At 46.9% G+C, this 14,712-nt stretch overlaps 1 protein-coding gene across 2 annotated transcripts; it reads right to left on the bottom strand.

Moving 5' to 3' along the window:
• Positions 1-388: 388 nt before the first annotated feature.
• On the bottom strand, positions 389-11,830 carry TIMM17A (translocase of inner mitochondrial membrane 17A). 2 transcript variants are annotated; one of them, XM_082393155.1, is made up of 6 exons: positions 11,720-11,830; positions 8,289-8,388; positions 8,092-8,155; positions 3,856-3,984; positions 3,014-3,124; positions 389-871 (listed from the first exon to the last, which is right to left on the bottom strand). In XM_082393155.1, the coding sequence occupies exons 1-6, from the start codon at positions 11,743-11,745 to the stop codon at positions 786-788; spliced, it is 516 nt and encodes a 171-aa protein (XP_082249281.1). In that variant the 5' UTR covers positions 11,746-11,830; the 3' UTR covers positions 389-785. The 2 variants fall into 2 exon arrangements, with proteins under 2 accessions (XP_082249281.1, XP_082249282.1); XM_082393156.1 differs by lacking the exon at positions 11,720-11,830 and adding an exon at positions 9,349-9,469.
• Positions 11,831-14,712: the final 2,882 nt, after the last annotated feature.

The following is a 14,712-nucleotide window of genomic DNA, read 5'->3' on the forward strand; positions in this document are numbered from 1 at the left end:
ACAAAGATCAGCTTCAGGGGACTTGCAACACATTAAAAACAGCATGTATTTTACTTTCCAGCATACCATAAACGCCAAACTTTTCCAGGGCTATTATGCCCTCCAGGAACCTTCTCATACAGAACTGGGTATACCAGAAGGAAGCTTTTCTGATGATTAAGAATCAAGACACAGTAGCTTCAGAGGTGAAGAGAGTTTTGTATCCGACACCCTCAAAATCAAGACGTGGCATATTTTTTTACTTGCAAGGAGAAGGCTAAGCACTTTCCCGCAGCCTTCCAGCCCAGAAGTGTTTGCTGTGGACCAATCCTTGGTGACTGCACCACGTGCAACTTTCAATGGACTCTGCATTATTTGAATTCAAGGATGAAAAGTAGAACTCTGCAACTTATCTTAATAGAAAGAGCAATCTCCTGGCGTTTTTTATTGTTTAACAGAACAAAACCAGGCAGAGAGGTCCCCGAGGAAATGATGGTCATGCTTCATTGCTGTTTGCCACTGGTCCTTCATCTTCCAAGCACTTACTGTTTTTCCTTCTAAAGATTTCAGACATTTATTTTGATCACAAACGCAATCCAAGTGTGAATAAATAAATGTATTATCTTTTAAGACCCTCCCCCGCCCCCCACGTTCCTTTAAATAGAAAAATGTTCTAAATGTCTCTTCACAGCCTATTTGGCCATAGTTGTCCCACCTACAGTTTTAAAAACAGACTGAATTTGACCTTCTGAAATCCTTCCTTGAACCGCAGCTCATTCTGTTACAGAAGTCCTGGGAGAGAGGTCCTACTGGTATTGTTGATAGTCCCCGAAAGGTGAGGATGGTAACTGGGCCGAAGGCAACTGGGAGGGGTCTTCAGCAAACGGAGGACCTGCAATTAAGAGGGAATTTAAACACCACCTGAATATTATGTAATTTAAAGGGACAAGTCTCTGTAGAGAGCAAATCAATCAACTCAGAAAAAAAAGTGCTGCATCAGAGCTGTAATCTGAATTTCTTTGTAGAGCTGCCCGATTCCCACGAGAGCGCCTTAACATATGGCAGCCTGGCGTCCCTTCTGCTCCAGAATGAGCAGCTCTCGAATGCTATGCCAGCAAAGTCAGATGGAATAATTACAGCAAGAAACAACATGCCAGTTTTAAAGCAACTGCTGAACAAGCTGCCATATCAGGACTGGACGAATCTCTCACACCTCCTGATGTATTTTTCAGTAGCTATTTAAAATTATTTTCACAAAGTTTAAGTACCTTAGTCATGTTTCAAGAGAACTCAGTAATACAATTTATATACAACTAAGTAAGGAATGGGTCCTGAAATAGGAAGACACCCCCATCCCCTAGCTTGCGCAGAACTAAGTGCTGTAGTATTTGCTTTCAAAGGATGAGACGGCCTGTGACCTAAGAAAAAATGTGGCTCTTTAAAAAAAAGACTTTAATGGGAATAATCACTCCTCTTTTCTTCAGGGAAACTGAGGCAGACTAAAAAATATCTGGAAGGAAAAGAGAAAGAGGACAGTGGTAAAGAGGGCTTTCTTTCCAATACTTTACTCCAGTGGGTTTTTTTTTTATATTCTAAAAATATCTGTTCATTACAGAAAGCTGGAGAAGACACTGGGTGAAAAAGATAAACCAAAAATAACCATTGTTACCATTTCGATACAGTTTTATCTCGTCTTTCTGTTTTAAGAACTCTTTCATGTAAGTTAACTGGAAAAATATGATTAACTTTTCAAAGATTTTTGCCCCCGCATAGCCTTTCGGAAACACTCCTCCTGTCTAAAATAAAAAGCACTTCTTTTAGAGAACTCCTTCCGAGGAAAGAAGCCTAAACCCAAGCAAACAAGGCTAAATCCTACAAGACAGTGTGACTGAGTTCTTGTTCTATCAATTTCTGAATTTCTGCAAACATGGAACTTTTCTCACATCTTATGTGAAGTCTTTCACACTAAAGTGCTAAACTAAAAAGCAAAATAAGAAAGTGGCCATCACAACAGAGTATTCAGTGAGAAATAATGATTGAAAACAGAAGCGAGGACCGAGGGCCCAGGAGTCACCCGGGTCATCCACTGGCCACGAGAAGCAGGCCTCAGAACCGTGCCCAAAAGACACCGAATCTCTCACCTGGTGCCTCAGGGAAATCAAATCGAATCGGGAGCTGTGACCTGTCCCTAACTCTATGCCGAATCCTTTCGAAGCTCCAAAAATAACTTTCAACAAGTCTCACCATTCTGCATATTTCCTTCCCCAAATGCCAGGTCAGCTCTTCCCCACTATGATCCTCAGTGTCTTTCTGCTTCCTTCCAATGTCAAGGAATATTCCCATTTAGACAACTCAAGTTTTCTAAGTTACAAGAATCTGCACACGTTAACGGCTGAGCAGACACTCCCTGACCACGTGGTGATGGCCTGTGGACCACTAACCGCGCACCACTTCACCTTCCCCTGCACCACGCGAGAGCAACAGGAGTAACACGTTACATCACCAACTTCTCAGAAAAACTCTCCTTCCAGCCCTAAGTGACCTCCAACCACGAGTCACCTTCCCCCGCTACTTCACCTTCTTCAAGGAAGCAGCACAACCAGATGATCTCACTTATCTGTGAGCGTGTCAGCCTGACGCTCCCACGGCCCCCGGCAGCTAGAGCGGTGCCCCCCCCACAGGCAGTAATAAGTTGGCGACTGACGGCCATCATTGTTCCACGTCTGCAGGGACCCTTCTTCCCGCACCGCTGAAATGATCGGCAATTTCTTAGAATGAGCAAGTGAGCACTGCTAAACCCTAAGAACTATAAGGAAAGATCGACAGCATCATCTAGCCAAAGCATTCTGTTACTGACATTAAACACAGCTAACTGCACCCACACCTGTGCAGAGCCACGGCCTATTACCAGAATCCTCACGAAGCACGGCGTATTCATGTGTGATGCAAAGATCTCAAACTACCACATTTTAGCAGACATCGGGAAACCATTTCAAACGTCTGAGCTGTGGTGTTAGGCAGAAAGACGACTCACCGTTGGGAAACTGGGCAGAGGCAAATCTTGTCAACAAGATACCAGCTCCTTCAATGAGAGCTAGCAGAATGCCACCCATCGCGGCTGACCCAACCATGGCCACTGGTCCGTCTGAGCACATTGAGAACAGAGAGGTTACTTCAACAGAAATCCAGGTTAATGTAAGATACCATAAAGCAAAGACCTGTCCATAGGGCTCCATGCTACCCCCCGTTCCCAAACCCCCTTTCTCGCTGACCAAGACTGGGGTCAGCGAACTATGGCCCGCAGGTCAAATCCAGCCCACGGCCTGCTTGTGTAAATGAAGTTGTATTGGGACAGCACGTGCGTTCATTCACGTATTGTCTAGGCTGCGCTCATGACAGCAGAGCTGAGTACATGTGACGGAAGCCCTCACAACCCACGAAGCCCACACATTTACTACCTGGCCCTTCACAGAAGAGGGTGCTGACTCCTGGGCCCACCCACTACGCCCAAAGGGATTCTAGGTTGCTCTCTGTCCCAAAGACCCAGAAGATGGGTCTAAGCTCTTCACTCATAACAATGCTGTGTGACAGGTACGATGGTTAACTCCAGAGGCTGAGGAGAGAAACTGCCCAGTCACACAGCTAGAAAGTGGCAGAACCAGAACTTGAACTGCTCTTAACCACGGTGATCACTGGTTAGAGCCCCAGGCTCTCTTGTTCTCAACATTCCAAGTTAAGAGATCCTTTTACTTTTCCCCCCAAATCACCACATACACTCACACTATACCGAGTTACACAATGCTCAGTTTATCTACTACAGATGTCCCTAAATTCAGGCAGAGGTTGGCTTCAATGCGTGTGTCTCTGACTGCTTACTTCTTGCTGCCAGGATGGCTCCTGTTAAGGCACCACTCGTGATGGAGTTCCAGGGATCTTCTTTCCCTCTGACTTGAACCATACTGCAGTCAATCATGGAAAACAGACCTCCCCAAACTGCAAAGCTACCTATTTTATTTAAAAACAAAACAAATAAATTTCATTTTTAAAATTTTAGACTTTAAATGTAATAGTCAAAAACAAGCTTAAATAACAACACTCACTATATTCTTAAAACTCTCACAAACACATGCAAACAAGTTTGAATAGGCACCGAACAGGAGTCAGAATACTTATCTTTTTAATAAAGCTTGGTTTGTATTGCATCAGCAGGGAAATCAGCAATGGCCCAAAGCCTAAAAGAAATAAGCCAGGCCTAAAAGAGTTGGGCTAAACCCATTCAAACCCCCTTTCAGAAGACTGTGCATCTGTTTAAAAAGTGTCCTCCTTCCTTCTTTTCTTTTACTAAAGCTTCATCTTACCTCTATTTTTCTTTTCTTCAGTCAGTGCCACTGAGCACCTGCTCTACGAAAATCACCAACGTGAACACAAAAGAAACCGGGCTATTCTGGGATGTACTACAGGCGTAAGCCAATACACATAAAGGGCAAAAGGGTGATACAAACAGTTCGAATTATGGAACCTCGAGGGAACGGGAATTACCTTTCCTCTCTCATTTCTATCCTTTACTCCTCAAGCATGAAACTAAAAGCAACCCTAAGTCAGATTACTTTGCACTTTAAACTCTTCCTAAACACAGTGACTATTCTGTAAAATAAAAAACAAACACCCACACATACACATGTATAAGTACACACAAAACATAAAAAGGCAACACCAAGATTTTAATTGTCAGCATCTCTGGGTGACAGATGATAACAGACGATTTCACTGCTTTGTGCTTTTATTTTCCAAATCTTCTAAAATGAATACACATGACTTAACACTCTATGAAGAGTTCTTATATTAAGATTAAAGAAAGAAGAAAAACTGCACTGAGGAGCCCTTGTCAGGTTATCCTTCACCCTCTGAAACCTCACAGCAGCACGGGTGTGTTAATAAGGACAATAAACTGGGTTCCGGCAACTGTCTGAACCAGATCATCACCAGCACCCTTCTCCAGAGCTCACCCTGTGAGTTAAATCCAGCAGATATAACCAGTTAAAGCATGCACAAGGGACTTCCCTGGTGGTCCAGTGGTTAAGACTCCATGCTCCCAATGCAGGGGGCCCAGGTTTGATCCCTGGTCAGGGAACTACATCCCACACACATGCCGCAACTAAAGATCCCACATGTTGCAACTAAAAGAGCCCACATGCCGCAACTAAAGATCCAGCATGTGGCAACAAAGATCCCACGTGCCTCAACTAAAAAAAAGATCCCGCATGCTGCAACTAAAAAGATCCTGGGGACTTTCCAGGTGGCACAGTGGTTAAGAATCTGCCTGCCAATGCAGGGGACACAGGTTCGTGCCCTGGTCTGGGAAGATCCCACATGCCGTGGAGCAACTAAGCCCGTGCACCACAGCTACTGAGCCTGTGCTCTAGAGCGCACGGGCCACAACTACTGAGCCCACGTGCCTAGAGTCCATGCTCTGCAACAAGAGAAGCCACCGCACTGCAACGAAGAGTAGCCCCCACTCGCCGCAACTAGAGAAAGCCCTTGTGCATCAACGAAGACCCAACTCAGCCAAAAATAAATAAATAAATAAATAAATTTTTAAAAAATAAATTAATTAAAAAAATAAAATAAAAAGATCCTGCGTGCCATAACGAAGATCCCACATGCCGCAACTAAGACCCGGAGGAGACAAATAAATATTTTTTAAAAATAATAATAAAGTATGCCTGAGCCTCCTCATTTTCGGTCCAACACTAAATACCACATACTACATACAAATGAAATAGTCCGTCCTTCTAACTCAGTGGCTCTGTGCCTGGGAGAGAGATATGTCCAGGTGTATTAGAATTATCTCACCAAATTCCTCAAACAAGGCTCTCCCACTCCCTCACAAGGGTCTGAACTCTCCCCACGCCAAGAATGACTGCCAGAGTAGCTATGGTGGCTGATGAGAGAGGAGACCGAGTCCACACGAAAGGGCGGCCCCGTGCGGGCAGCCACAGCCAGAGCAGGGTGAGGAGGCGTCCACAGGAAGGACACTCCCGTGCCTGGAGATCAGTGTGCCCACGTGGAAGGGTGGCCTGTTATGGGGTGCCCTAGCCCAAGTCAGGCAAGGAGGAAAGTATTCATATGAAAAGAGAAAAGAGAATGAACCTGTGGGGCTGGACTGGAGTTAGAGGTATCCGTGTGAACCCATGATTCCTAATACGTATAGATATACAGGAACATAGATACAAACTTGTGTATGTATGTGTACGTGGTTAGTGTGTGTTCATATACATACAGTACATTCCTAAGAAGGCCTGGGAACAGCAATGCCCCACAGCAATGATACACTTGGTGCCAAGATTTTGGCTCCTAAGTACCATTCTCAACTAGAAGGAAGCAGGACTCCTTGGGGACGGCTGACTCTACACTCAGGCAGGGAAAGTACAAGATGAGCCTGGAACATCTTGTTCCAAAATGCAAGGAAGGGCTGGAAGCATAATGGGGACATATCAAAAGCATGTCTTATTTCCGCTATGAGAATACAAGACCTTTCAGGACACAACTATGACTTTCCCACACTGCCTTTTCCCAGGAGCTTAATTGGAAGAGCTCAGTAAACGCTCACTGAATTAACTGGAAGTGCCATCCCAGTACTTTTCAAATTCAAGACTCCATAAAGATTCCTCAGTAGTTTCCTTAAAAAGGCTGACCCCAATTCACTCACACCACAACCTACTCTTCCTCTATTTCACCCTGATTGTTTTTTAACCAAACCTTTATTCTTAGACTAGTTTCAGAGTCACAGCAAAGCTGTGAAGATGGTACAGCTCCCACGTACCCCACACCCAGTCTCCCCAGCATCTAACATCAGCACCATGCGTTTGTCACAGCAACCCAATATTGACACATTATTAACTGACGTCCATACTTAATTCACATATCCTTAGTTTTTATGTCCTTCTTCTGTTCCAGGACACCTCATAACATTTGGCAGTCATACTTCCTTAGGCTCTTCTTGGCTGTGACAGTTACTGATTGTTTTTTTTATTCACTGAAAATGCATGTGATAGAAGCAGCCTCTCAAGAAACCTGTTAAAACCTGTATGACTTCTGCATTTATCAAAGGTTCAGGGTTTGGTGTGTACCTTTTTTTTTTTTTTTTTTTTTTTACTACTTATCACTCTTAAACAACACGGTAACCATTAAAACAAAGGAAAATTAGTCACTGTTTACTTTCCAGGGTGTACAATTATTACAGAGAGAAAAACAGGAAACAGATACACCATCACTTCAACCCTCGGAGCCTCAATTTCCTCATCTGGAAAATGGAGATAATAGTACTCACCTCCTGTGTTGCTGTGAGGACTAAATAAAATAATCCTGTAAAACACCTGGAGTGCCTGGCACATGGCAGGCACTCAATAAACAACAGACATTGGCTACTATCTTCTAAAGAAAACAAATGCTATAAAAACAGAGAAGATTATTTCTTCTGATGCACAAAATCACTAAGGAACGACTGAAAGTGCTAAGCCCATTTCATGTGTTATATGTGGTCTCTTCAGCCTGACTGTATGTTTGCAAGCAAATATAAGCTCCCAGCTTTCTTATTCTCTCTTCTCCCAGCTTCTGAGTTACCGAGCTTAAAGAGTGTGATGAACATAATCGTTCTCCACCTTTGCGCTGACCTCGGCACAATGTCCCAAAGCTAAGCCTGGAGGGAGCCCCACCCGTTCCATCAGTCCCTAGCACACACCCTAATGCTTCTGCTCACATCCTCCTGTTTCATGCTAACCCAGAAGTTATCACTCCTGACCCTCACAAACCTAAGCTGCAGACACACTGTCTGGATAAGAGGGGAAAATCAAATGAAACCAAGCGAAAACAAAACCCCACTGAGCTTCTGAAGGACAGATTTTCAAATGGATGCAACAATTCAAGTTAACTTTCCAAATAAATCATAAATCAAGCATTCGCATAGATACTAACTTGTGACAAGCTGTTATTTAGACCAAACTAAAATCACTAACTGGTATACTCTAAAAAAGAAGAAAACAAACCAGAGTTTCATCTTCAAAAGAATAGGAAAAAAATCATCTGACGTACAACTGGCAACATTCTGCTTACCTCCCAACTGTGGGGCCCTGGTTCTAACGGCTGTCAGACTCCCTCGTAGTCTGTGGTTTACTCCCTGTAAGGAAACAAAAGGAAGCAACCAAAAATACATTCGGAGTCTAACAGACTTCCAACCCACTGATGGGGCCCAAGTGACATTCGCAAGCGGGTCTCAAGTAATGATGACATGAGACCATTCACCCACTTACCACCGGAGAATTGCGAAAACCTTTGATTGCTTGAAAGATCCCGCCACCTATGGTTCCCATCGTAAAGGCCCCACCACAGTCGTCCACAATGCGCCAGGGGCTAAGAACAGAAGAGAGAGAGAGAAAACGATGAGCGTACGTCTCATTTATACGCCATAAACCCTCTTTGTTAATAAGGGATGTACAACAGATTGCAGGGCAGGGCTCACTGCAACCAGTAACACCTGGCCCATAAAATACAGACAAAGATTAAGGGTTCTAAACAGGTCCTCATCTACTCAGCCCAAGTCTTCTAAGCTACAGGGAATGGAACTGGCTTCAACTCCCCACTGTTCACAGCACTTTATTCATTCGCTCAACTACTAGTGCATCTACTCCAAGGCACCGTGAAAAGCAAATAAACAAGCATTAGGAAATTACACTGTAATCAACGGTGACCCAGTCGCCTGGGGATCAAGGAAAGCTCTCCAGCTGTAGCAAAATTTAAAGCTGAGACCCAAAGAATAAAGTTTCAACAGGCGCAGAAGAAGACACATTATTTAAATTTTAAAACTTCTTTTTGGGTTTACTGAGTCCAAGTTAGCATTTGGAACTTAAGTTTGTATCAGATCCACTTAACACACCGGTAACCTCTAACATCTGATAATTGGAGGTTAAATGTGTACACCCGGCTTCCAAATGCAGCACCCTAACTCATGCAGCACAATGACATGAGTAATCTGATCAGTAGAACAGAACCACTATTCTAGGAATCTGGCTTATTAAAAAGTCTGTGAATGGGAATTCCCTGGCAGTCCAGTGGTTAGGACGCGGCACTTTCACTTGTGGTGGCCTGGGTTCGATCCTTGGTTGGGGAACTAAGATCCCGCAAGCCTCGCGGCATGGCCAAAAGAAACAAAAACAAAAACAAGTCTGTGAATAGTTCAATTCATAAATGTCTTTTGCAGTGTCAAGGGTAAAATGCTGTACCGACCCTACGGGCAATCCAACTGCTCAAGTAAACGTGTGAGTTCAGCGCATCGTTGCTGCTGAAGAATCTGAATTGTAAGTAATTTCTCACTTTGCCAGATCGACACGAAAGACCTGGTCCTTTCCAAGTCTAACACAAATCAGGAGCTTGTACAGAATGACGATCTCATGCAGCAGATGTTCCAACTGCCAGCCTGATGCTTCGGGGCCTTGCTACCCAAGGCTTGCTTCCTGCAGGCCTAAATGCAAAATCAGCAACACCTGGGAACTCATTAGAAATGCAGGCCCTGGGGAGGTCCCACTCAGGACCTACTAAATCAAGAGCCTACAGCTTAACACAATCCACGGGTGACTTGATTTCACTTTAAAAGTTTGAGAAGCAGTGCTCTGAGAGACTAAAAAGGATTAGGAAAATTTCTTCAAAATGGTAGAAACATTAATAGAAGTAAAGAGATAGGGAATTCCCTGGTGGTCCAGTGGTTAAGACTCGGTGCTTTCATTGCCGGGGCCCAGGTTCGATCCATGGTTGGGGAACTAAGATCCCACAAGCTGCGTGCTGCGGCCAAAAAAAAAAAAAGTAAAAAGGAAAGACAAAGGAGAGTCACTAACTCTAAATGATCGACCCTAAATGATCCTACAATCAGAATGAAAATGAGTATTTAAAAAATCAGTAAAGAATAGCAGGATTCAGATCAGAGAGCAGCCACAGTATTCCAAGAGAGGACGTCCAAAACAAAGGCAAGATGGAAATAGTTTCTGAACTAAGTCTGGCTAAATCAAGGTTCCTGCAGGGAAGTGATGGATACAGAAAAAGAAGGTTGAAGCCAGACTCTAAATGTAAATGCCAGACAAATATAGGGCAACAGGGAACCAATAACTAACCACAAGGTTAAAGTTATCATTTATTAAGTATCAACTATGTTTCAGGTGCCTTATAGTGCAAATAACCTGATTTTCAAGAAAGCCAGCTTATTTTCTTAGAGATTCCCTAATCTTTTAACTTTGCAGAAGAGTATTCCTGTCTCCTCTCCATTTTACAGATGAACAGAGGCCCAAGGTCATATAGGTAATAACTGGTAGAACCAATTTAAATACAAAATCTAGTACACCAAAGGCCCCAAATTCTTTCCACTATATCCTATAGACTAGGGCTTCTGAAAAGAAAACACACGATTAAAAAGTATTTAGGACGATTAACTACCTATGATGTATTAAAAAGGACTGAAGAGAAGGAAAGCAATTAGGAAACTACTGTAAAAGGCATTAAGGCTGCCAGGTAAGATCCTGACAATAGGAAATGAAAGGTGGAAGGTTTGAAAGAATTCAGGCTGCCTATGGCGTTGGGGCGGGTGCAGAGGGAGGAGAAAGATGCTTATAGTTTGCGCTCGGATGACTTCACAAAACAGGGTAGTCCAGAAGATCAAAGCAGTTTTGAGTATAAAACCAACCAGACAACTGACTGTACTGCTTCAGGACATACGTACTGAGAAAGCAAAGGGGCCACCTAATGAAGTAGTAGATGAAAATTCATGATTCCCATAACATCTTTAACCCAAGAAAGTCAAGTATTTTCCCCTCTTGCCAACCTGCTTCACGATATCATAGCCAAGAGCAGGTGACAACAGCAGCGTACAGATGCTGAGTCCCGCACACCTGAGCACAACCCAGGAAGGGGGACCACTACCTTTGGAGAAGGTAAATTTAAAGAGCTGGGAGGCGCTGAAACATACACTCTGTATCTTATTTCAGGGAGGAAAAAAAGCACAAAGCAGGCAACATGGCTAATGCTGGCAAGGTCAGAATGTAAAGCCCTGGGCCTTTTCACACAGCTGGAGAACACCTTGGTTCTTGCTCTTACAAAAAACACAGGTGATTAACCCAAAAAACAAGATTTGATTTTTCACTCATGACCTCCGAAGCCTTAAACTGTGTGCGTGCCTGACTCCTCTATGCTTTCATTCCTGGGACCGACCGAGCGCGGGGCAGAGACCACCTCCCCTCGCTAAACGCCGAATGAACAGAGCCCCGTCGCCGGCTTTTCGAGAACACACGCTACTCTCCCCGTTTCCCCGACCGCGCCGCCCCTCCCCCACGGGGAAACCCCAGCCCGGACCACGGCCGCCGCGCCCACGCGGACCCTCCCCGGGCACCGCCTCCTCCCCACGCAGGCCGAGCCGCCCGAGCGCAAGGACGAGCCCAAGGTCGCCGGCGGGCAGAGGGGCTGCTCCCGACCCGCGGGCCGGGCAGGGGCCGGGGCCACACAGCCGAGACGGGGCGCCCTCGAGTTGCCGCAAGGTCACCTGGCGCGGCCCCCCGCGGCCCCCGCTGACTAGCCGGCTGCTCACGCCCGGGTGCCCACGGCCCCCGGCGCTGCCGAGCCCGCGGCTGAGAGCGGCCTCGCTCCGGGGGCCGGGCAGGGGCAGAGGCGCGGGCGGCGGGCGGCGGGCAGCGGGCGGACTCACCAAGGCTCGCGCGCGTACTCCTCCATCTTGACTCCGCCGCTCCGCGACGCCGGGCGAGCGGGGCGGGGCCTGGCCCGACGGCGGAAGTGATCCCAGGCGGAGGGCGTTAGAGTGTGCGGGGATTGGCTCGCCGCCTCCTCCCGCAGCCAATGGGAGCCGGGGATAGGGCTGCGGGGCAGAAGGCGGGGCTCCGGGCGGAAGGCAAGGCTCCGGGCGGGGGCGGGGGCGGGGCGCCCGGGGCCCCCAGGTGCCCCCAGGTGCGGAGAGGTACCCATCACTGAAGCTGCGGGGCCAGGCCGAAGACAAAGCTGGTGTTGCTCCGCTAGGGTTCCCAGAACTTCCGAACACGTTTCTTTGTTCTAGTACCTGGCTGTCAAGTGTGGATTAAATGCTGCCTACTTCGTCAGAGTTGGTGAAGCCCCACCGACTACCCGGAGCTCCTTTAGGGCAGGCGGTGCCCGAGTCCTTTAGAGTCTCGGGGCCGGACTGTAGTGGATGTTCCATAAATGTTTGTGAACATCTGGGGCGCCGTGTCCCGTGGGGGCCCTCGACGTGGGGGACAGCGACAACGAAGCCTCTTTCAGACCTCACTCCAAATGATCACCGGGAGACGTGAGGGGTGTTTAGCTCAGAGAAGAGGTAGCAAAAGGTTGGGGACCCCGGGCCCTTTCAGCGTGCAGGCAGCAAAACCTGTCATGTGACAGCTGCTACGGGAGCTCTTCCCCATCCTGCACTTTTGAGGTTGACTTTAAAACTTGTATATATTTATTTCCTGGGAAAGTTAGTGTAATAAATAATAGGAAACTGCAAGGAAGAGTGACGTTCCCTCCAAAATCTTGGAAATAAGGTGAGCAAATAAACTGAGCCTCCGTAGAACCAAATGAAGACTGTCAGCAAAATGTGTCTCATACTGAAAAGAACAGTTCAAACCAGTCCTGTGATTTGGATGCCTAAGTCCAAGAGGGCTTATTTGGAATGTGACTCTGATTAAGAACGCTTCAATCTAATTAATTGACAGCCTGAAGATAATGTGGGCGACGGGCAACCTGGGACCTGGAAAGAGTCACCAGGCAGCAAGAGTCCTAGTGGGCATAAGTATTTCAGTAACTAGAGATTTGCGTTCTCATGAGGTTCTGGTCTCTCCAGGACCCAGAGGAAATATCCCTTAGCTCCTATTCCATATTCATTATGCAATCTTCTGATTGTTATTTGGTTTCTGAATGGATTTTCCTTTAAGAGAGAATGCTCATAACTATTCCTGTCCACTCGGTGGTTATATTGGTTTATGCATTCACCTCTTGTGAGGTTGGTTCCCTTGAATCAAATCAGTCACCAGGAATGGTGATCATACCAAGCTGCTGAGTTTGCAAAGCTGAGGCCCAGACTCTAGGCTGTGGTTACCCGGCTCACTTCATCCCAACAGTCCCTCTCCTGGAGCAGCCTACCATTCTGGAGGGCACTGCTCACGTGGCCAGCAAGCGTTCTTGGACTTCTCACCTTCTGTTTTGTGTAACTGCAGCAGATAACAGGGTGGAGCAGAGAGTTGGGCCTGGGCGAGGCCTAGGACTTCACCTTTGGCCAGAGAAGGAAGCCGCCCCCATGCCCCCCACACCCCCAGAAAATATCCCTATCCATCTTGGAAGAAAAGAGCGTAGTGAGTCTTCAAGAAGTCTGCAGAGCTGAACGGTCAGTGACATGAAGGAATGACATCAAGACCAACAGAGGAAAGGAGTGGGGTCCTGAGAGGGACCTGGCCTGAAGGGGAGGGGAGTCTGAGATGGTGACCCAACACCCCTGGGCACGTTTGGTGAAAGTCGGTGTGCTCGGCCCAGTGTAAGGCTGCGCTGGAACCCTGCGACCCAGGTCCTCCGGGTATTGCTTTGGGGAAAGCAGCTCCCTGTGTGAACTGAAAGAGCTGTGACCCGGGGCCCGTTTTGCTGTGAGATTTCCCCCAACCGAACAAAGTGAAGGAAGGAAGATCCTCCCTCAGAAACCATGCAGAGGGATGTGAGGTGGCGGGGCCAGCAGTGATTCTGATGCCTCTTGCCCACCCCATCCGTCCCCCACCCCACAATAAGCTTTCATTCGTCTTCTGCTCTTGGACAAGTAGAACTTGTCTTTTTTCTTGGGGAAGGACCACTTTCAGAGGCTAGGGTTGGGCACAGGGCCATTTGATAGATATTAAGGGTGCCAAGGTTGTGCTGAACCGAGAAAGTAACAAGAGGGATTGGTAATCCCAAATCAACTGTAAGACCCTTCCCCTGTGCTCAGAGTTGCCTTAGTGTAAGGACTGGGGTGGAGAGAATACTAAAAATGTCGACGTGGTTCCTACCCTCAGGGTCTTCCAAATGTACTTGGAGAGAAAGAATAAGCACTTGAGAAATAGCTGTTGGGTCAAAATTGTAAAATGCCAGCGTGTGACAGAGAATGTGCTAAATGCTAGAGGCATTCGAAGGGGAGAGAGCACTGGGGGGGCTGGCGTGTGCTTGCAGAAGGGTCCTGGGGGAATGGCAGTCAAGCTGGAGCCTGAAGATTGGGAGGATTCTGCTGGGTGAGGGGGGTCAGAGGGAGAGGGGATGCCAGCGACAAGGCACAGGAGCAGGAAGGACTCAGCGTTGTCACCATGTGGGCTGCTGGTCCCACTGGGACGGTAGGAAACCTGAGAAGCGGGAGAATGAGGCTTTCTCAGGGGATAGAGTTCCCGGCCATGGAGGTGGGGAGTGTGAGCCAGAGGCAGGGTCAGCTGTGTGTTGGGAGACAGTTCTCCACAGACCTCTCCCATTTCTACACATCCGAGCATCAGAAGCTCACCTCTGTCCGAGAGCGTTGCTGTAAGCAGGTGGCCTGGGACAGCTCCAGACATGACTTCCTCTGGAGCAGGTGTATTTATGCTACAGGATAGTGAAGGGACAGCTCTCTCCCTCCCCTCCCTGGAGCAGACTGTCTACCTTCCAGGTAATAGTGATGTATTAAAGTTTTATCTACTTTATTCA

Source organism: Balaenoptera borealis, assembly GCF_965194805.1.
Source record: "Balaenoptera borealis genome assembly, chromosome: 1".
Classification (NCBI taxonomy): Eukaryota; Metazoa; Chordata; class Mammalia; order Artiodactyla; family Balaenopteridae; genus Balaenoptera; species Balaenoptera borealis.

Coding starts and splice junctions, on each gene's coding strand:
- TIMM17A (XM_082393155.1), bottom strand. CDS start 11,745: ATGGAGGAGTACGCGCGCGAGCCTTG. Junction 8,389..11,719: donor GAGTACGCGCGCGAGCCTTG/GTGAGTCCGCCC, acceptor TTCTGTTCTTAG/CCCCTGGCGCATTGTGGACG. Junction 872..3,013: donor CTCTGCCCAGTTTCCCAACG/GTGAGTCGTCTT, acceptor TCTTAATTGCAG/GTCCTCCGTTTGCTGAAGAC.